This window comes from Eleutherodactylus coqui, chromosome 7, assembly GCF_035609145.1.
Source record: "Eleutherodactylus coqui strain aEleCoq1 chromosome 7, aEleCoq1.hap1, whole genome shotgun sequence".
Taxonomy (NCBI): domain Eukaryota; kingdom Metazoa; phylum Chordata; class Amphibia; order Anura; family Eleutherodactylidae; genus Eleutherodactylus; species Eleutherodactylus coqui.
Window position 1 is genome coordinate 9,847,151 of NC_089843.1, and position 23,607 is coordinate 9,870,757.

Consider the following 23,607-nt stretch of genomic DNA (forward strand, 5'->3'; position numbering starts at 1 on the left):
AGGTGAGGACTGCTGCATGAGCGCAGGAAGCATTTTTTCTGGTATTTGGGAAGTGCTGACTTATTCCTTTTTTTGTTTGTGCGGTGTGTATGGTGGTGGAGTCGCGGCTGCCTCCGCCTTGTCCTGCACTCCCACCCATATACCTCCTGTCCTCCTGTTAATTGGGCCATATAAATCGGTATTTTATTTTTCTTGATTTATTTGTAGGCTCATACCCAAGAGAGATGGATGCCAAAACGTAGGTACTAGAGATGAGCCAGTATACTCGCTAAGGCTAACTACTAGAGCGAGTAGTGCCTTAGTCGAGTATCTGCCCGCTCGTCTCTAAAGATTCGGCTGCTGGCGCGGGTGACAAGTGAGTTGCAGTGGTTAGCAGGGGGGAGAGAGGGAGAGAGAGGGATCTCCCCTCCGTTCCTCCCCGCTCTCCCCGCGGCTCCCCGCTGGCCGCCGGCACCCGAATCTTTAGACACGAGTGAGCAGATACTTGACTCAGGCACTACTCGCTCCAGTGGTTAGCCTTAGTGAGTATACTCGCTCATCTCTAGTAGGTACCCATCTTTCCCAGGTTATAATGAAACCACCTGGTATTAGTGTTAGGACCCATCTGGAAACATAATCACCCGGACTTTGGTAGTTGGGCCAATAAACTTTGATCATCCCATATACTAAGAACCTTGCATTATTTAATGTGGCTATGCATCACAGTGGTGTATTTTCCTACTAAAAATTGTATTTGCTGCTGCCCTGTGTTTCTCCCTATCATCATCATGATGTCATCAAGATGATGACATAAAGACCAATGCAGTCCTGCATACATGGTGGGAGCGCCTCTCTCATGAGTCAGGATTTTGTTGTTGCTCCAGAAATCAACCACCGCCAGACATAGTTTTACACTTTAAAATATTGTATTACACTTTTACCTATTTACCACTGAAGGTAACCAAGATGGTCAGTGTTACCTCTTGTAGAGGCCAGCTTATTTTCTATTTGAGCCTACGTAAAGGTGTTGCCTTGCTCCTAGATCTTTTGCTGCAGGAAGTAGACAGTGCTGTACATTGTGCAGTGGCCAAGGTTGGTACTGCAGGCTGAGGCCCATTGATTTCAGTAGGACTGAAGTACCATTCCTGACCACTGTTCAATGTGCAAAGCTGTCGGCTTCCTGCAGCAAAACAGCTAGAACTGGGGCAATCTGTTTAAGGTCACATGGAGAACATAAATGTTGCTTGAGTATTGTATAGGCTCTTCTGTCTAGCTCCTTTCGCATGTCCCAGGGACCTCTCTTTCCCAGACAGTTCTCATTCTCTCATGGATTACCTACCTCATTTGGTTCGATCTGGATGCTTTCTCTGAAGATCCCTATCAATATTCTAAGCTGCACTCAGTTTACTTTCTGCAGGCATTGGATTCCAGTTATGACCCACCAGTATCATAGCAGTCCCAAAGATTGGGGGCTATAGCCTTATGCATAAAGTAGCACCAATCAATCTCTGGTCTAGGGCAAGCCCAAGACAATTTCTGGACTTGCATGGAAATGTAAGCATTATCACTGAGGCAGAGGAGTCACTTAAATCATAAACAAAATCTCTGGCGCGATCCCTAAAACATAACCTGTATTGGTATAAATAAATGTAATATCTTTCCCGGGCCAATAAGTATGTGTATACACAAGTATCTACGTAACCCACCACCTAGAATATACACTACAACAAATGGACGATAGATTTCCCGGTCTGGAATGACCAAGAGATGTTGTACAAAGATCTACCGGTAAGTATACTACATTTAGCACACCTACAGGATAACGTGTGCCCAGGGGCTCAGGGACACAAGTGTCAATGACTTCATCTCCGGTGATGATAGCCGAACAGCGGATACACCATCCCCAGGGGAGAGCTTTATTGACACAGAGTCCTTATATATATCGGACTGCAGCCCACTAGCCCCTCTTCTAGGGAAACAATAGTGTAGTTGTATGGTGCAATAATAGCTTTTAGATGATACACTGTTTGAACACTATGCACATGACATACAGATAAACTGAGTATAGTGATTCCTGGGGCAACTTAACCCTTTGCAATCCAATTTTGGATTGAGGGTTTCCTAGGGAGTTTTCTCTTTCAGCCATTACACAATGGTGCCATCTGCTGGCTAGAGCCAATACTGCGGTATGGAACATGCTGGAGAGGCCCCCCAACAACAGAGTGGCCAGTAATATACAGTAAGAATACCCTGACGGACGTCTTCCGACAACGGAGCTGTACAGCCTTCAATCAGAATGTCTTCAGATGTCAGACAGTGGATTGGAAAGGGTTAAATGATTAGTCAATGGGAACCACATTAATCAGCGTGTAATCTGTCTGAGCAACAAAGGAATGTACCCAATACTAGAATCAACTTCAATATTCAGATTAACTGATGGGCACTACTTCATACACCCTGGTACCAGATGGAATGCCAAATTCCTGAATTACCTCTGGCACCTGCATCACTAGGGTATCGGAATGGAATACTTCTCAATTTGTATTTTATAGATGAGAATACTTTGGGTCTATAAGAATTTTCTTCTCTGGTTGGTTTCAACGCGTTTCTGTATGAACAGCTCATCAGAAACCAATTTACTATAGCAAGAAGAAACATCCAAAGGATGACAAGTGGTGGCTATAGTTTACCCTAGAATATTATCAGCACAAAAAGATAAATATCCCCCAAATTTTTTTTTCTGAATGAAAAGAAATCCTACCTCTCAGAATAGGGAGCAGGAAACTCTGCAGAGGTTCCTCACAGGTCGGATAATCAGTGAGAGACTTTATCAAGTTTAAGACCAAGTTCAGATGAACAGACCTGGATAACCAAGAACCTAGTTGCCACCCTACATTCAGATTAATATCTGTGGCTGAACCCTATCTTGCTCTTAGTTAAATAACCTAGACTAATCCTAAACCTCAGATAATAGAGCAAAAAATAATAAATAAAAAGAAAAGAAAATAATAGCAGAGTTTGGCAGAGTCACCAGCCTTGATGGTAGGCTGGAGACCATTAATCATTCACACCAACCGTGTGTTCATATATAACCCAGATTGACAACACTCATCAGGGGGGCTCGGTTATCTCAGCCAATCTTTGTGCAGCATGTCATACCCACCCACAATAGAGTGGTGGGATGTTAGCACAGTATCGTTCTGAGCCCTAATAAATCTATATATCACAGAGTATTTCCCTTACATATACCGGATAAACGTTGATAACCCGATCCACAATTGCAGACACAGCATTCAATCTAATAGTGCGTGATCACAGAAGATGTATAGAGAAGATAGAAGGTGGGGCAACCAATGACAGTTGACACATGATCCCGCTCGTGTTCCTGCGTAATGGCATGGTGACACCACAGCTTTATTCTAAGAATGAACTTCAAGACTAGGGAGCATAAACCACACCCATACCTACCCATGTGATCTGATGACACGCATCACAGCATTCGGTCACATGATCAGAGGAGACGCATACCCGATTCCCTACTAACGCTCCCATACAAACCAAGATGCCAAACAGCAGTACGTGTTTCAGTAGGTAAAGGGTAAGTATTAATCCATCCCATTCGTCCCATCTTATTCAAGAAAACTTCAGATGGGAAGTAAAAAAATAGTCAAAGAATAGAGCTGGTGCCCCATATCACAACAGCGAAAGGAATACACCGATTAATGAGATCAGAGAATCAATAAAAGGATGATTAATAGAGATGAGCGAACGTACTTGTTACAAGTACTTACGCACCCGAGTACCGCCATTTTCGAGTACTTCAGTACTCGCGCGCAAAGATTCGGGGGGCGCCGGGGGGCGGGGAGAGGCGTGGCGGTGCGGGGGGTAGCAGCGGGGAACAGGGGGGAGCCCTCTCTCTCTCCCTCTCCCCCCCACTCCCCACTGCTACCCCCCGTGCCGCCACGGCGCCCCCCGAATTTTTTCGCCCGAGTAGGGAAGTACTCGGAATTCGCGGTATTCGGGCGAAAAAGGGGCGTGGCCGAGCACGTTCGCTCATCTCTAATGATTAAACATTATATAATGGAGGCTCTCTTATGCTGCCAACGAGCATACAGAGACCAGTACTGTGGTGGAGGTCCTAATGGAATCAAATATAAACCACAAGGAGAAGTGTACAAAACAATAACTTCCTTAAGGGGGGAAGGGGGAAAAGAGGAAGAACAGACAATGTTGAATGGCACAAGAACCCCCACTGGGATAACGCTCATCTTTTACTTAAAGGAAACAATTAAATGACAGATATTCATTGAGGCCTCTTGGGGAAACGCAATCGATTCTGTATATCCATTCGCATTCCTTCTGTAGCAATCATTTGTCCACATTTCCCTGCCAGCCTGATGATCTCAAAGATTCTATGCCTTGAAAGTGGATTTGCTCCAAGTCTCCGTTGTGGTATATATGGCCACATGTCCTTGTCCAAAAAAATGATGTGGGTAGGACCACCCAACAGTTCGTGGGGAACATCAGGAGAGCGGATTGTACCCCTCTCGCTAACCACATGCGCCAATACATCTGGAGGGGAGACTGTAATTATCAAACAAAGAAAGCCTTGTGATATTCAAAATGTTGTTTATCTGGTTGAATGCCCATGTGGGATTAGATATATAGGGAGAACAAAAAACAAATTGCGGGCCATGTTTAATAAACAGGTTCAATATTAAAAATAACTAAAAAAATCACAGTTTACCAGGACATTTTGGTGAGAAACATAACAGTCAATGAAAGGGATTGAGAATCACACGGCTCAAGCAACGTGTGTCCAAATGCATCGCTGAATTACGTAAGAAAGAGATGTGTTGGACATTCCGTCTGAAGACCTCGGTGCCACATGGACTCAACCAGGTTGTAGAAAAAATGTAATGTAAAAAACAATGATACCCGGTTAAATCCCAATGTCTGTGTATAAAATATACTTCATTTAGCATGTCCATACAATCGCCCCGTGGGGGTCAGGATAGTCTAGTCATCAGATAATATCACTGTGTCATTTAACATTTGGCCATTTTACACCTCAAAAAATGTTTAGATTTGAATTAGTCATTTAATTTAATGAATTATTTTTTATCATGTGTGTGTATATATATATATATTTCAGGAAGTTGGATACTGGATGTTAGTATGACTCTAATCTCCATTACTCGTGTATTTACAGTTTTTAGGTATATAGATCAATGTACATGAATAGATGAAGTATTTTCTGATACTGATTGTTATTTGGAGTGAATACCATTCCCTCCGCAGTATGCATATATGTATGACGTTCTCTGTCCCAAAAGAACTTGTCCATAAAGTGTAATAAAGCATTGGAACGCACGCTGTGTTCTATGGTTAGGTCTCGTGATCGTTCTATGTTGCAGGAGGAGAGTTTCCCTAATGCTCCGATATGGGCACATGACGGACACCTCTATGTAAATTTATATGCATGTATGTGTATTAATTTATTATGTATGTCTGACAGAGGCATGACTTTAGTGTCGAAACGCATAGAATTGGAAAAAAAACTTTATGTATTGCACCATGTATTAGTGATACTTTGGACCCTTGGAGCGCGGTGCCTTTTTATGCAATTAGGTTTCCATTGTGGTATTGGCGCATGTGGTTAGCGAGAGCGGTACAATCCGCTCTCCTGATATTCCCCACATCTCCTGAACTGTTGGGTGGTCTTACCCACATAATTTTTTTGGACAAGGACATGTGGCCATATATACCACAAGGGAGACTTGGAGCCAATCCACTTTCAAGGCATAGAATCTTTGAGATCATCAGGCAGACTGGGGAATATGGACAAAAGATTGCTACTAGAGATGAGCGAGCACCAAAATGCTCGGGTGCTCGTTGCTCGAGTCGAGCTTTCCGCGATGCTTGAGAGTTGATTCGAGTAACGAACCCCATTGAAGTCAATGGGCGACTCGAGCATTTTTGTATATCACCCATGCTCCGCTAAGGTTTTCATTTGTGCAAATCTTCAAAACCTCCGAAAGTGATGGAAACGACACAGATACGGATAGGGCAGGCGAGGGGCAACATGCAGGGCTGCATCTCAGGTTCCCAGGTCTCACTATTAAGCCATAATAATTTTTACTTCGCACAAACCCTCATTAGCAATGCATACCTTAGCTAAGCACCACACTACCTCCAACTAAGCACAATCACTGCTTGCGGGACACACCGCTGCCTCTTCTCCTGGGTTACATGCTGCCCAACCCCCCCGCACGACCCTGTGTCCGCAGCACACACCAAAGTGTCCCTGCGCAGCATTCAGCTGCCCTCATGCCACATGCTGGCCTCATAGCCACACCACCCTCATGTCTATTTATAAGTGCGTCTGCCATGAGGAGGAACTGGAGGCACACACTGCAGAGGGTTGGCAGGGCCAGGCAGCGGCCCTCTTTGAAAGGGGCGGGGGGGGGGGGATAGCCCACAATGCTGTAGAGAATTGATAATATCCAATCCTGTGCCACCTCCGTCAGGAGCTGCAAACGTGGGCATAAAGGGGACTCAGCTGCCAGCCCAGCACTTGTACACATCTCTACAATGCAGCAATACTCGGTGTGGGAAGTATGTGAGCGGGCCCTGGGTCAGTATCTGTCCCAGCAAACACCTTGTGTGGCCCAAGGTGCTGCGAGTGACACAGCAATGGGGACTCCATGTGTCCACACACTACTCATTCTGTTTGGGTGTCGGATACCTCATCGACAACGCAAAGGGTAAACCATCTGCACTCTGCACCCTACCCAAGTCTGTCAGTGTTTTGGGGACAGACAGGTAAAACACCTCAATGGGAAGTCTGTGTGCACCCGCAGCATGGGTGGCTAGCAGAAACACACAGACAGTACGTAAAGAAATCCCATTGCAGTGCCCCGGATAGCTGAGGTTACGTGAGAGGAAATACATGTTGGCCCGCAGAAGACAGAGTGGTCGATACATTGCTGGATGCATTTTCTGCTATCCACGACAGGACCTGCTCACACTGCTCATTTTGTAATAAAGGTCTACCACGTGGACCCATAAATTGTGATATGAAGCTGGGGACCCCAGAAACTTGCCTCTCTCCTAATCCCGCAGCAGCCGGCTGCGATTCACCTGGACCAGGAACTCGGCCTGTGCCCACACCCTCACTTGGACCTCTGCGTCCTCGCCCGCGTCCACGGCCACGTCCTCTAGGCCTACCACTACCCCTCAGCATGGTGTATTTCGAATACAGCAGACACAGAGCGGTGTAAAAAATTAGGCAAATATTGGCCTGCACTTGGAGGCTGACAGCGGTCATGTTACGCACACTGTAAGCCGAAAAAATTATAAGCTAGGCTGCCGAAAGGCCTAGTTGGCTAATAGTGAGTCACTACAACTCCCAGCGGACACGCAGTAAACTGCACACGCTAACAGGTAGCCCTAAGGAGGATTTTTTTTTCAGATGTTTGTAGCAGCCTAGATAGCGTGTATATGTCTTTCCCTCTATCAGCGGCTGTGGCCGTACGCTGTGCGTGAAGTTCACGGGACGCACAGAACGGTGTAAAAAAAGTTAAGCAACTATTGGCCTGCACTTGGAGGGTCACAGCGGTTATGTGACGCACACTGAAGGCCGAAAAAATTATACACTGGGCTGCAGAAACGCTTAGCTGGCTAATAGTGACCCACTACAACAGTAATGCACACACTCACAGGTAGCCCTAAGGAGGAGCTTTTTTGGGGTACTTGTTGACAGGATTCTACACTACCACTGTCCCTGCCTCACCAGTACTGCCCCAAACTCTGCCCCTAATTGACTGCAGACTGACAACGCAATAGTCTGCAGAGCCCAAGATGAAAAAAAAAATTGTGCAAAACTGCTCCCTGCTGCCACAACAGTAATGCACACGGTCAGATGTGGCCCTAAGAAGGACCATTGGGGTTCTTGAAGACGCCAACACTCTAACTATAGCAACAGCACCCTCCCTAATCTCTGCCAGCGTGTGTCTGAGGCGAGCAGCGGGTGGGGCTGCCTTATACACTCGGCAGTCACCTGATCTCGCCAGCCACTCACTGCAGGGGGGTGGGATAGGGCTGGAACGTCACAGGAGGAAGTTGCAATGCCTTCCCTGCATGTCTATTGGCCAGAAAATGGCGCAAAACATGCAGGGAAGGAAATGGAATTGACTCGAGTACCGCGTGGTGCTCGCCTGGAGTAACGAGCATCTCGAGTACCCTAATACTCGAACGAGCATCAAGCTCGGACAAGTACGTTCGCTCATCTCTAATTGCTACAGAAGGAATGCGAATGGATCTACAGAATTGATTTCCCCAAGAGGCCTTGATGAATATCTGTCACTTTATTGTTTCCTTTAAGTAAAAGATGAGCCTTATCCCAGTGGGGGTTCTTGTGCCATTCAACATTGTCTGTTCTTCCTCTTTTCCCCCTCCCCCCTCTTAAGGAAGTTATTGTTTTGTACACTTCTCCTTGTGGTTTATATTTGATTCCATTAGGACCTCCACCACAGTACTGGTCTCTGTATGTTCGTTGGCCTCCATTATATAATGTTTAATAATCCTTTTATTGATTCTCTGATCTCATTAATCGGTGTATTCCTTTTGCCGTTGCGATATGGGGCACCAGCTCTATTCTTTGACTATTTTTTTACTCCCCATCTGAAGTCTTCTTGAATAAGATGGGACGAATGGGATGGATTAATACTTACCCTTTACCTACTGAAACACGTACTGCTGTTTGGCATCTTGGATTCTATGGGAGCGTTAGTAGGGAATCGGGTATGCGTCTCCTCTGATCATGTGACCGAATGCACCGCGGCTGTGATGCGCGTCATCAGATCACATGGGTAGGTAAGGGTGTGGTTTATGCTCCCTAGTCTTGAAGTTCCATCTTAGAATATAGCTATGGCATCACCACACCCTTAGGCTGCTGCCAGCGTGATGCAAGGACGCACGCGGGATCATGTGACAACTGTCATTGGTTGGCACACCTTCTATCTTCTCTATACATCTTCTTTGATCACGCACTATTAGATTGAATGCTGTGTCTGTAATTGTGGATCGGGTTATCAACGTTTATCCGGTATATGTAAGGGAGATACTCTGGGACATATCGATATATTAGTGCTTGGAACGATACTGCGCTATTTATTAGCTATGTGCGAGTTATTATTGCACCACACAACTACACTATTGTTTCCCTTGAAGAGGGGTTAGTGGGCTGCAGTCCGATATATATAAGGACTCTGCGTCAATAAAGCTCTGCCCTGGTGATGGTGTATCGGCTGTTCGGCTATCATCACCGGAGATGAAGTCATTGACACTTGTGTCCCTGAGCCCCTGGGCACACGTTATCCTGTAGGTGTGCTAAATGTAGTATACTTAGATCTTTGTACAACATCTCTTGGTCATTCCATAAACCCTTTATTTATACCAATAAGGGTTATGTCTTAGGGATCAGGTCGGTACATTTGCATGGAGACTTAAAGTTCAGCTTATCTTACAGACAAAATTACTATGGAGATCCAGGAAAAGCCCCTTCCCATCTTCTCCAATATATAAATAAGCAATGTAATAGTCTTCCACAGCACTATATTATAAATCAACATCCAATATTTCGGCAGGCCTTACAACATAAGTCGGGATGTAGGCCAAAGCGGAATACTCATGTGCAAACAGCTGTTTCAGGGTTATTGCCCCTTATCAGCGCACAGTAGGGTTCTGGTTGGTTACTTGACAGTCAACATGAGGGTTGGGGGTGTAATATTTCTCCTGGCAGAGAGTGCCATGAGAGTGTAATGAGTCTTATAGGTCATGCATTGGTCCCCGGATAGTTTTTTTTCCAAGCAACATTGCATGGCCTATAAAACTCTCTACACTCTCATGGCGTTCTCCACTAGGAGGAGAATTACCCCATTGGACTCACATTGATGGCCTCTCACCCAGCCAGCCCCACCCCTTCTGTACACTAATGAGGTGACGCAGCTGTCTGTACATGGTTATTCTGGTTTGTCTTAAATGCCCAAACAAGACTAATAGGGTGGTAGTAGGGGTTAAACTGGGGTAGCTAGTGGGCTGTAGGACCTGGAGTCACCTGCAGTCAGAAGGAAGATGGGTGTAAGGGCCCTTTTACAGAGGCTGATAAATTGTTCAGATTCCCACATCCAGTGGAAATCTGAATGATATTATTCTGTGTAAATGTATGCCCCAACTGAATGATGAACAAGGAGAACTTTGATTCTCTTTCTTTATTGAGTTTCTACATACAGAAAACTAAACAACAGATCGGCCTGTGTAAACAGGCAAGCATTCATCTATGAAGGACTGCCTGTTTACCGGAACGATCCCCGGCCCGCTCCCCCTCCATTCACTAGTGATGATTGTTTCTCTGTAAAAGCAACCAGAACTGGGACAACCTATGGGGCATCTGCAACCAACAGGTCATCCTGCATGAAATGACCCTAAGGTAAAGAGTAGTCTCTTATCTAATTGGCAGGCAGGCTGGCTCTTAAGAGGTGATATAGAAACATAGGTGGGAAGAAGTGAGGGGTCCCAGGGCAGTAGCTGGACGAGCAGTGTCCCACCCACCCTATTATGTTATGGTTTGTTGTTGATTTTTTTCCTTAGAGCTTGGAGCTCTCCGCAAGGAGAATCATTACCTCCCCCTTGACTCATCTCATCAAATCAAAGTCAACATGGTGACCATTGATTCCCACATTTCCAGAGTAACTCTGTAGGCATCTCCCTACTTTCCCTATGACCGCACATAGCTGACCATGTTATATAAGTTTGCTATGGGTATTCTATGATTCTGGCTAATGGGGAACGGGCTCGAATGATGGGATCTGTCTTATTAATGTAAAGGGAAAAAGTTTTATTTTTTATGTTATAGTAAGATTGTTTGATTTTGTTGCACTCTATTTTTAAGAGGAGACGGGACACGGAATGGGTCTATTGAACAGGGATAAAGCCAAAAGTAGGGAGCTGAGTGAGCAGCAAAGCTGCAGACAGAGTTTAAAGGCTTCTCTCTTGAGTGTGACAGTGTGAGCTGCAGCAAACGTCCTACAGATAGCGGGGGAACCAGTAAGACCAGATTGAAAAGACTTTAGGAAAGCGGGCTTCACCTGGGCCCCCTGTTCCTCCCATTCTTAACCTTTAAGTACTGACATGGGGGCCTCTCAGGCCTGGCTAAAGTACTAAAATCAAATACCTCCCCCGCACGCGATGCATATGCAATTTCTAGTAGCCTTGAGTTTAGATGCACTGCGTCCGTTGGTGGTGATTTACTTGTCGGCACTGGCAAAATTGGTGAGTAAAAACTTTTTGAAATTTTTAGTGGGCCTCACAGACCCCATGTCGGTATTTATGTGACTTTTTTGCAATCATTTTGTTTCAATTTGACTTTTTTTCTTAGTAATAATTACATGAAAAACATAAAATGGAACCCAGCACTTCACGCAAAAGAAAACGGTCGACAAACTCAGGTGATTGCCCACATTCTTCTAAAAGTAGAAGAGAATTTGTGCCTGTTGATAGTGAGTTTGAGTCGAGTACCAGGGCCTGATATGCCTGACCGTCCAGAAGCTCAAGAAGAAGAGGTGAAACAAAGAAGAAGATGCCAGCCATGCCCACTGAAGCTTCAGAGAACGCCCACACATGCTATGGAAGAAACGCGTATGCCCGGACCGTGTATGATTGGCGGGAACTGGTGCCTTGCGGGTGTTTTTCTATTAGCAGTACAGCAGTTCATTGTATGTAGGTTATCAGAGCAACTATTAAGGCTTTATAATTATAAGTTGATTTGATGATTTTGTTTAAAATTTTAAGAAACAGACTGATTATTGATCTCATGTGATTTTCTAAAAAAAATGGTAACAAAACTCATGAATCTAAAATGAGTCATATTTAAATACAAGTAGAGCATAAAATTAAGTTTGTTTTATATAAAATTACTTAAAAAACTGACTAGTGGTTTTTACACCTATAAATCATAATTCCTTGTAACCATTACATAAATGCACGGAGATGGCGGCGGGCAGGGAGCTGTGGGGGAGAGCGGGGAGGAACCGAGGGGAGATCTCTCTCTCCCTCTCCCAACCCCCCGCTCCCCCGCTCCCCCCTGCTCACTCCTGCAACTCACCGCTCCCCTGCGTCGGCACCCGAACCTTTTGCTCGCTAAGGGCAATGCTCGATAGAGCAATTGCCCTTAGCGAGTATGCTCACTCATCTCTAGTGCATACGCAAAAATAAAGCCATGTCAGTAATTAGAGGTTAGTACTGCTATTCCATTTCAACTGGCCTGAAGCCGAGGTGTTCCCAGTTAAGGACTGTTGAACCCTCCTCATGTAAATGGGACTGAGGGATGTTCTTTCCCAGGCTAATGGGTTTAAAACTGTTGAGGGTTCATATGAATGGATAACTTCTGTTTCTTGTTGAAATGAAGACTGTTAATTGTTTCTGCAATGGCGGCTCCTTCTGGGTTCAGTACAACAGTTATGACCAGGCCCTCTAGTCTACGTCTGCTGATCTGGCACACTTCCAAATGTTCCCCTCACCAGAACCTGTATGGCTGTAACCTGGTCATGTGTCCTTAGTGTTGTCGTTGCCAGTGTATGCAGAAAAAGGGACCATGACTAGTGTAATGCAGCATGACTTTGCCCTTTCAGCTTAAGAACCAGTACAACCCAGTTAGACTCTGCACCAGCGGTCTTGGGCAACCAGGGGACCTCCAAACTGGCCGCCTGCAGCCTTGTTTCATGACATCAATATGAGTCTCATGTTTCTATAAACTCCCAGAAGTGATTTGGACATTTTCATTGTTACAAATGATTGCACAAATCAAAGGGCCCCTTCATACTCACATGCTACATTCAGGCTGACCACCGCTGAGCTCTTGCTGCTCTCATTGCTCCATGCCTTGCAATAATAAAATCCGGAATCCAAACTGGAGACTTGTGGGATTTCGAAGAGACTGCTGTCTCCTTGCAGGACATTCTCCTTATACCAGCTGTATGAGTAGTTTCTGTCTTCAGATATGGTCTTGAGATAGCAGGTTAGATTTACTCCGTCTCCCTCTTGAACGTCACCCGGTGGAGACACAATTATCTTCGCCGCTATTATTTAATGAAGTAGAAATTTTTGGTTACTGTTTAATAAAAGTAAACAAATATTCCATAGACAACGGGACCAGTTTGACCTGCAGTTACTGTTGGTAATATTATGCATGGGCTACATCAGGTAAAACATGTATCTTAACCTCCATCAAGTGGTTGAGCTGCTACATCGGTCATGGCCCTTGGACTGGTGGTGTTTCAGGAAAGAAAGACACACCCTATTTCTTATAATTTCATGCAACCCCTTTACTGGAGAGGTCTCATCCTAGGCAGTCACATTAAAGGAGTTGGCCACTTTACAATTGAAGGGGTTGGCCAAAGAGGCAAAATCCTTACCCAGACCAAGTTCCAACACTGAGTCAAGTGTTATAGACCCTCTAAGTGTTCTTCACGTCTTCGGAGGAGGAAGAGCTGTTCGGCTCATATTAATCAAGCCAGCCCAATACAGATGCAGAGGAGGAGGTAGGCTTAGTTATTAAGATGAGCTGAACAGCCAGTTCTCTCCAATGATTTAATGGGCACAAAGAGGGATCATGCAGAGGCTTAATTATAATGCGTTCAGAGCATGAAGTCGCATCTGGGACCTTGAACTTTAGGGGACCCATAAGGTCCCTTTCCCCATATGAAGAGACTAGTACTATAAATGAAGCATTATAGTTAGGGGGGCCTGGTATAGATTTTACATTAGGGACTAGAAGTTATGCCCCTAGAACCATGCTGTGTGACCTAGAGTCAGCAGCAGACAGAAAGGGAGGTACAGACACAGGTCTGGTAAGAATTTTGCCTCTCTGCACAACCTCTTTAATATTAAAAATTGCTATAGAAATGTGATTATTAGCAATTTACTAATGCGCTTTTTGTCCATGGAGAGTTCTTTTTGCCAAAATGAAGCCCCCCCCCCCCCCCAGTCATCTCACCCTGACTGCACCTCTGTCTGTCATATATCTGAATATGGAAGGGCATGTGACCATAGAATCCTAGAATCGCAGAGTTGGAAGGGACCTCCAGGGTCATCAAGTCCTCCAGGGTCATTGGGTCCAACCCCCTGCTCAATGCAGGATTAATAGTCCCAGACAGATATTTGAACACTTCCATTGAAGGAGAACTCTCCACCTGCCATGGCAACCTGTTCCACTCATTGATCCCCCTCACTGTCTAATATCTAATCTGTGTCTCCTCCCTTTCAGTTTCATCCCATTGCTTCTAGTCTCTCCTTGTGCAGATGAGAATAGGGATGATCCCTCTGCACTGTAACAGCCCCTCAGATATTTGTAGGCAGCTATTAAGTCTCCTCTCAGCCTTCTCTTCTGCAAGCTAAGCAGATGTCATTCAGCCTTCTCCTCTGTACCTTTGCACCATGTATATTGTATGGATCAAAATATAGCAAAATATATATATATAAGGACAGCGCTCACAGGATAAAATCCAGTAAAAATTGATGCCTATTTGGCCGAATATGCAGGGTATACACTTACCCCGGTGTATAGCAGGACCCTGTATAGGGACCCACTAACACCCCATATCCACGTGTGCTTTGAATATATATATATAATCCTCCTCCAGAGTTCCTTTAAATCCTGTCAGGCTAGAGACAAGGAGAGCCAGCAGATTTATCACCGTATCCCTTTATGGATCCGTGTCAAAAAAGCAAAGTATAAAGAAAAAGAAAATCCGCGCTCCTTCAGGAAAAAGTTATTCTCTGGTAACCAATGGTTATAGTAAACCTCCGTTTTTATTTGTACAACGCGTTTCGTCCTATTCGGGACTTTATCAAGTACATCATTGATGGAGAAGGGGTCAGGAAGAGAGGGCGGGGCTTCATGAATTCAGTACAACGGTCTTCGGGCATCTACGCATATTCTCTGCAGCAGCAGCGTGACCAACAACCTGCTGTGTAGGGAACTGCAACACAACCCATGTGACTAAGTGGAGCGGTGATGCAGTTACCTGCACAGTCTGTGGCCGGGAGCATCGCTGAGCAGGATATGAGGGTGACACATCAAAATTGTGAAGCGGAGATGACAATTATAGTTTTTTACTAAATAGTAGTCTAGTACCACCCACCAAGTGGCTGTCTTCAGGGTGTCAGTCATACACTGTACTTTATGGGCATTCCGTTAATATGCACCGCTGTGATATTTGGCAGCACTCACAGGGTTACAGTCCTCCTTCTAGAGTCGCAGCAGATCTGCGTTATTGCCAGTGTGACTCTCTGCACTGTGCATCTGCGGCGGAGCGCCAGCCAGTACATCTGCAGAGCAGAGAGAGGACAACATGAAGGAACGCGGGGGTCAATGCCAAGGCACGGGGGGGGGGGGGGGGGGGGGGGAGGCACAGGGGCTGATTCCGCTGCGAGATCTCACAGTCAGAACCTGACCCGGCCGGGCTGTAGGCATTCAGCCTTAAGGACAAAGCAAATTTTTATTGTAACATTGCAAGAGCCACAATTCGCTGACACGGCAGGATTTGTTTTGGGACAAGTTGTATGTTTTGATGGTGGGGTACATCTGATGTATTGTACAAATTTTACTCAATTTTTTGGGGGGTGGGGTCGGTAAGGTGGTGGGTTGGAAACATCCCCCAGAAATGTCCCCATTGTTTTGGGTTTTGTTTTCATGGCGTTCACCATTCAGTAAAAATAACCTGCCAGTTTACTATCTGACTGGCACGATTATGCGACACCGGGTTTATGGAGAAGTGACTCTGCATCGCTGCATTCAGAGACCCCGAGGTCTTGTTTTTTGCAGGAAGAGTTGTAGTTTTTTTGATACCACTCTGAGGTACATGGGACTTTTGGATTTTTTTTAATTGCGCTTTTTTTGGTAGCAAACAAAAGAAAATAGCAATTCTGGAGTTACTGTTTAAAAACCTTTTAGGTCGATCAAAAAGCACAATAGATAACAAAACATGTTCATTGCCTGGGTCATTATGAATGCACTAGGGCCTATTATGTGCTGCTTTTCTAAAATTTTAGGGGTGGGGGGTATTTTATCCATTTAAAATGCTTTTTAGGATGAAAAATGTAAATTCATTCTTAAAATGTTTTATTTTTCTTTCAATTAAAATTTAATGAACTTTTTAGATGATATTTTTTAGTCCCTCAAGGAGACTTGAAGATGTGATTGTTCAATTGCTAGGATAGTACACTGCATTACTTATGTAGTGCATTCTACTAAGCCTATGACAGCAGCTATTGGACCCTGCTGGAGGCGGGGTCTAATGGACTGAGTTATATGGCAGACATGGAAGCCTTTGTCAGGCTTCCGGCTGTCATGCAAACCCATTGGTATTGTACTGTGGGGTGCCGATGGGTGACAGAAGAAGCCCTCTCACCCTTTTATCTGCTTACATGCTGCAGTTATTGATTGTGGCATGTAAGGGATTAAACTGCCAGGTTCTGAGGTTTTTCCTTAAAGCAGGAACCTGGCTGTCAGTTGTCAGCCAAGCCATCGCCTTACAAAGATGTACAGGTTTAAAGTCCATTAGTGAAGTCAGTAAAAAGGCGTATTGGCAGTCACTAATGGGATAATAAGCAGAATAGGCTACAATGTGCTAGAAAAAGACCTTCAGAGAACAGCCAACCAGTGACCATGGATGATGTTGCTAAGTGTGAGTGGTAGGAGCCAGGGCTCACCATGTGGCCAGATTTTAGTTATTGGTTGAGGCCCGGCCTCTGTGATTAGAGGACATACTTGTAAAAGTGCTTCGCTGGGAGATATGGGAAAAAGTTGACCCAGCACTGAGGGCGAGGAAGTGGGGATTATAAAGAGGAAATTACCCAGGAAAGGAAGGAATCCCCCCGTTGAGTCTGTGTGACTTCACCTTGTCTGCTTGTACCTAGTTCTACTCAAGTTCTTCTAAGTTACTTCTTAACTTTTTCTCCCCCTCATCCTGACTCTTTGGCCTGTTCTTCGTGGGGGACCTTGCACTTCACCATGTCAGCATACTGGGGAGCCGGCTAATCCAAACCATCCGGAGAGAAGAATCTGGAGTGTTCATACTTACTCTCTGCCGTGAAGTGTAATGTGCCCATCATCTCTCCGTAGGAGTTGTTTGCGAAGCAGGTATATTGTCCTTCATCCTCTAACACAACATCCAGGATCTCCAGCTTTAAGGCATTAGGTGAAGAGGAAACCTCATATCTCTTGTTGGAAATGACTTTTGTACTTGAAGCCACCAAGGTCCTGCCATAATAAAGGAAGATCTCTGATGGAGGATCACTGTCCACAGTGCAGTGAATGGCCGCTTGTAAAACGCCTTGACTTGATATAAGTGAATTCAGTGACAGGTCTCTAGGAGGAACTGCAACAAAATATCAAATTAATGTCCTGTTCATTGAAAGTTGCGCTACATCGATGACATTCACAATGCAAAAAGGGTGAGCTACATTGATGACATTCACAATGCTCTACATGGATTTAATATCAAATACTGTCTACAAAGGAGGAAGCTGCCCTATTAAATCAGAAATCAGATCTTTGGAAATGGGTCACCTAGACCAACTAACCAGACGGTGACTCACTGATAGGCCTAGTTTATTGTTTAACTACAGTACATTGTACGGCCTCTTTATTAGAAACTCCGGCTCCTGGTCCTTTCACGATTTATGGAAATTCTCCCAGAGTGCAGCATAAAAACAAATGAAAAAGTTTCCCGTGGATCAGTTTCAGTGTGAATCCGCATTAGATGGGGAAAATCCAGCGATCTGAGCATCTTTCAATGAGGTCTGGTCATTGGTGCTAGACTAGCCGGGGTCTCACTCCGAACCGTGGGGGGGTTCTTGTATAGCAGTGTAGAAAGTATACAGAGAATGATGTGATCAAGTAAAATATCCAGCAAAAAGGGGATCCTGTGGATGAAAATAACTGATCACTGAAAGGGGTCTAAGGAGGATATCAGGAATCGTTTTGACCAACAGTCAAGAAAAGTGCAGCTGAATACAACGCTGGAGATCCAACTAACGTGTCCGAACGCACAACTCGCCTTTGCTCCGCATGGATGAGCTATAACAGCAGACGACCAGTTCCAGCGCCATTGTGTCTAAGAGGAACAGAAAGACTCTAGCGGGCAAAAGAGAAAAACATCTCCTGGTCCGATGGGTCCAGATTTCTGTAGCTGATGGGAGGTCAGAATTTGGCACAAGCAGCATGAATCGCTGACCCCTTCCTGTCAGCTGGTCAGAACATGTCAGCACTGCCATCTAATCCGCAGCAACTACAAGAAGCTTCCTGTCCGCAGGGGCCGATATTTCTGCAGAACCATTTCATCATCTCCTGGAATCTACACCACAATGAATTACTGCAGTTCTGAAGACCGGAGGAGTCCAATACGACGTGCTGATATGTATTGAGCCTTACCCAGAAAATATTGAGCTCGTAAGCTGTAAATTGCAGGGTGTACTTGTCTATTTGTCTACATTTAATGATGCTAAGATCAACTTCCTATGATTTTAACTTATCTTTTTTTTCTGGTCCAAAGTGAACATGGCGGCATCTCCAAAGGCGTTCAGTGTGGAGGAGCAGAAGACCATAATAAGGTTCCTGTTTCTCCAAGAACAAGGTGTAAAGCAGATCCATGATGAATTGTCACAGACTTTGGGTGATAGTGGCCCTTCATATGCAACAGTTAAATGTTGGGTTGTAAATTTTAAAACTGGCCATTTAACTGTTGAAAGTGAGAAAAACAGTGGAAAGCCTGTCTCTGTCCTCTTACCTGCAAATGTGAAAGCCATCCATAGCATGACCATGGAGGAGCACCGAATATCAGCCAAAAGTATTGCTACATAACTGGGGATATCACGGGAGAGAGTTGGTGCCATTATCCATAACGACTTGAGAATGAGAAAGCTTACAGCCAAGTGGAACCTGAAACTTTTGACAACTGAACAGAAGAGGAGATGGGTGGAGACATCGTGGTGTTTTGCAGCATTTGCAAGAAATAAGTCAGATTTCCTGGACAAACTGGAAACTGGTGATGATGGATCTACTGTTCTGATTTAGAGACAAAGGAGCTGTCTAAGGAATGGAGGCACAGTTCTTCCCCCAGGCCAAAGAAGTTCTGTGTGTAAAGGTCAGCGCAGAAGCAAATGGCTACCATTTTTTGGGATACGGACGGGGCTCTGCTTATGGACTACCTCACAAAATGGTCAACCATTAATGCAAGATATTACTGTTCGGATTGACAAAGCTGAGGCAAAATATTAAGGACAAACATTGAGTAAAGCTCTCTAAAGGTGCCATCCTGTTGCACGACAATGCACTGTCACACACTGCAGGTGCCAGTATTGCAAGAAATGACCTCCTTAGGGTTTCAACTGATGCCCCATCCACCCTATTCACCTGACCTGGCTCCGTCTGACTACCATCTGTTCCCCAATCTCAAAAAACACCTAAAGTGACAACTGCAGGAGAGATGTGGCAAGTGCATTGACATCCTGAGGGAATACGTAGAATAGTGTGGCAGTTTCTGCTTCGTAGCTCAATATTTTCTGGGTAAGGCTCAATACTTTTCAGCACCCCCTCGTACACCACTAGATGGGGGTCTAATAAAGGGGTCAGATGCTGTATATCAGATGCATCTCAGCTGTCTGCCCTTCCTTATATCTGATCATTTTAGACATGCAGATTCCCCTCTAATATCTCCACCTTTTGGACATATGTGATATTTCCATCACATCACAAGACTTTGGAGTGATATGAAGCTTCTCCCCCTCAATGTCTAATGTTAAGCCGAACACACCACAGTTAGCACACTGAAGAGACATCCTCCCTGGGGTGCTAGACATGGCGCTGACATTAGTTGGGGTCTTGGGACGGGGAAATCCCAGGCTGTAAGCAGGGGAAATGATACTTACAGAGGATGTGCAGCGTCACTGGAGGGGATGTGCTGCTGCCTTGGCTGTCCTGAGCTTTACAGAAATAGGAACCTGCATCCATTTTTGTCAGGCCGTGGAGGAGAAGTTCCTTCCTTTTCATATCTGCTTTTAACTGTTTGCTGTTCTTATACCAGGAGTAGGTGGTTCCTTCCTCCGAGCCTCGGGTGGCCATGCACATCAAAGTGACCTCTTTCCCTTCTTCTATTTCAGACGATGGTGTGATTATCACTCTAGCAGCTACAAAACAAGTAGGATACATTAATTCTATATGTTTCCTTAATAATAAAAGATGTAGCTGAGCTGACATTGATCTTTAACTGTTCTTTTAGTCATGGTTGTTGGCCATGATCAGGAGTGCTCTTACTCATCATCTTGTGCCACAGGCCAGTGTCACAAGTGTCACCCTCCGTTTTGTGGCTAGTGCCACATCATCCTTCCTGCCACTGCCCTGACATGTAGGGTGCATGTTTCTGCTCTGCCCATCTCTTAAGGGGGCTGTACTTAGCCTTTCCATCCCCAGATTTTTAAAGCTCATCCTCCTAATGAACAAAGATTCCAAGTGAAGGTGTTCTAGTATTCTGCTTACTATTGTATGTAGTTTGACCCTTGCCCATGCACCCAGCTTTCCCATACTCTGCCTGTCCTGACCTCGGCCTGCCTTCTGATTATATCTTACCTGATTGTTGCCTGCCTGAACCGCCAAACTGACTTATTATACTGCTTGAACTCTGCATGTCTTGACATCTACTTGTTATACTGGCCACATCCTTGCCTGGCCCTTTGGTATCACACACCAGTGTTTTTTGGCCCACACAGGTCAGCTGTCACTGCACTGAGACTACTCTTGTGGAAATTAGTTGGGAGTTCCCTGCAGTAAAGACAAGATTCCTCTAAAAGGGGTTAAAGTGTGAAAACCAGGACCACTTAGTGAAGCTCTCAGGAGTAGCCCAAAGCCAAATCAATCATTGACATGGTGAGTTCATACCACTGCGATATACTTATGTGTTTGCTTGAGTACAGATCAGGTAGAGCCTATATTGTGATACGATAAGATGCTCCAGTTCATCATTTTAGCTCTGCTACATTTGCATTTTCAAAAATGAGGTTCTTCCTTTCTAAATGAAAGCATTTCAACAGCCCAAAATGCCGACCACAACCCTCTAAATCACCTATGTTCTGTATATTGTGACAGCTTGGTGGTTAGCGCTGATGACTTTCGGTCTCGGGTTCAAACCAAACCATGACCAACATTTCATATGTTGCATTTTGTGTTTGCATGGATTTCCTCCCACAATATAAAACATAGCGCTATTGTGTCTGAGATAGGGAGGTTAGATTACGAAATTCACTGTCAAAATCCTCTGTACGATATTGTGGAACAAGTGAGCACTATATCCTGTGTCTGCTGAATGATGCATACAGGACATGGATTAGGAGAGGTAGTTTCTCCTTGTGGAGAGTGCCCAGTAGGCATAAAGAGATTTATAGCATTTGGAAATTTGGTATGCAAATAGGAGATGGAAAATGCCTCTGCAGTGCCACCTATTGGATGGTGGCGCAGCCAAGGCACTGTATTTTAATGAAAGGGTGGTGTCTGTTTTACCATTTACCCCTTAGCATTACTCCTTTCCTTGAGCATTTTGTACGTTCCTTTCATGTAACATGTTATATCGGTGCTGAAAACTTTAAAGGGGGGGAGCCATTCTGCACGTGCTGGACAGAGGTAACGCGCACCATGTTATATCTCAAAGTGAGTGGAGTTCTGAGCAAGTTAAGACGTGCAGGTGGTCTTCCCACAGAGGGCCCATCTTTAGTGTGGCAACACCAGACGCTCTTTGTGGAACTGGTGTTTTTTCAAACAACTTAACGCCTACCGGCTGGCAGCCACGGTCCCACAGAAGCTTATTACCATCACCCAGGACTTTGTTTAAGGCATAGCAGACACGCGCCCTTGTGACCTCTCACCGGCAGCACCTACTCCTCTTCCTCAGCTCTTGAGGTAAAGCTATCTGCATTAAAACTTGTACTACAGACCCCCAGCTTACGGGGTGTGCTAATTGCACTAGAGACTGACTAATTTGGTCCCCCCAAAGGGAAACTTAACTAAGATATTGAATGGTAGCTTGTTGAAAGTACAACATTCTAAGTGTATCCCGAATTGCTCGAAGATTAAGAGACTGCATCACAAGTTGTTTGCTGAATAAAGTTCCATTGCAAGAATTGCCTATAGGTGAAAAACTGAAAGAGTTGGATGCTTGGGCTACATGTGTCCCACACCCCCAGCTTGGTTGCGGTCTTGGCCAAGCACTGAAGGTCTGACCTGAGCCTTTTTGATCCCTTCTGCAACCTGTCTTCCCAACCTCACTGGCAGCAGCAGCAGGAAGTGTTCCCAGAGAGCTGGTGGTAGAGCATTCCTGAAAGACGTTCCCCCACCAGCCATTCCACTATATCCCATTTTCATACAGAGCATGTAGACTTACATAATGAGGGGTCACAGTAACAGTTGTTGGGGGGTTTGGAGGGGGAGGGGTGGATGACAAGTCCATTCTTCCCCATTCTAGAGCTGACTAATTTTTGAGGGCCTGACAACTTTTAACACCTAGTAGTTACCCCTGGCTCCAATCCTGGATCCCATCTGAGCATTTCTTGCTATCTTTAACAATGGCTATTACTAACTTTCTACTGTGAGCTGAAGACTTGCAGATGAGTTTCCAATAGAATTCTTAGCAATGCAGCTGTACAACCCTTCATCAGATAGCTTCAAGTCCTCAATCTTCAGCCTCAAGGAGTTCCCGCTTGATATCACCTGCACTCTTTCACTGGGGGTAAAATGAGAACTAGTGTTTCCTATAAGATTTCCATCCTTGTACAACGATAGCTCTGAGGAGGGATTGCTGTCCACGGTGCAGTCAATCATTGCCAAGTTGCCGTGTTGGGTCTCCATAAAGGAGGAGAGTGATGGAGTCCTTGGAGAATCTATGTTGGAAACAAGGAAAGGTTACTTACTCAAGACTGTGCTAAGTTGGAGTGTATTTCATACAACTTGAATCCAGTTAATGAAATTAATAGTAAATACTCGGACAAGGATGTTGAGTTTAAATGTCCACAGCAGCTGATTATTAAAGGGGTTGTCCAGTTGTGAACTACTGATAGCTTACCCTTGGGTGAGGCCATCACTAGTAGATCAGTTGCGATCTGATACCCAGGCCCCCACTGATCAGATGCGCCAGTGTGTTCATGCACTAAGCTGGTTCTTACAAGAAACAGTCAACTCTTCTCACTGCAGTGGCCAGGCTTGGTATTATAGATAAGGTTCCCATTCACATCATTGGGAACTTTACTGTAATGCCAAGCCTGGCCACTGCAGTGGGAACAGAGCTGTTTGCTTCCTTTATAAATCAGCTCAGTGCATAGGCACACTGGCTTGGCGAACAGCTGATCGGCGAAGATCCCAGGTGACAGACCACCAGTGTTCTACTATTGATCGAATATCCTAAGGGTAGGCCATCAATAGTTTACAATTAGACAACCCCTTTAAGAAAATACAAAGATCTTTTATCAGAAATTCCAACCATAGACAACATCTTACACTTCCAGGGAAAATCACAATAGAAA

At 45.0% G+C, this 23,607-nt stretch overlaps 1 protein-coding gene across 1 annotated transcript in view; it reads right to left on the minus strand.

Moving 5' to 3' along the window:
• SIGLEC1 (sialic acid binding Ig like lectin 1) overlaps positions 1-23,607 on the minus strand; it is a 114,230-nt gene that overhangs the window by 49,686 nt on the left and 40,937 nt on the right. The window contains exons 8-11 of the mRNA XM_066572863.1: positions 22,669-22,968; positions 19,972-20,229; positions 17,124-17,420; positions 12,867-13,118 (exon numbers count right to left, since the gene is read on the minus strand). Coding sequence (XP_066428960.1) covers positions 12,867-13,118; positions 17,124-17,420; positions 19,972-20,229; positions 22,669-22,968 — 1,107 coding nt within the window. The remainder of the gene's footprint in view (positions 1-12,866; positions 13,119-17,123; positions 17,421-19,971; positions 20,230-22,668; positions 22,969-23,607) is intronic.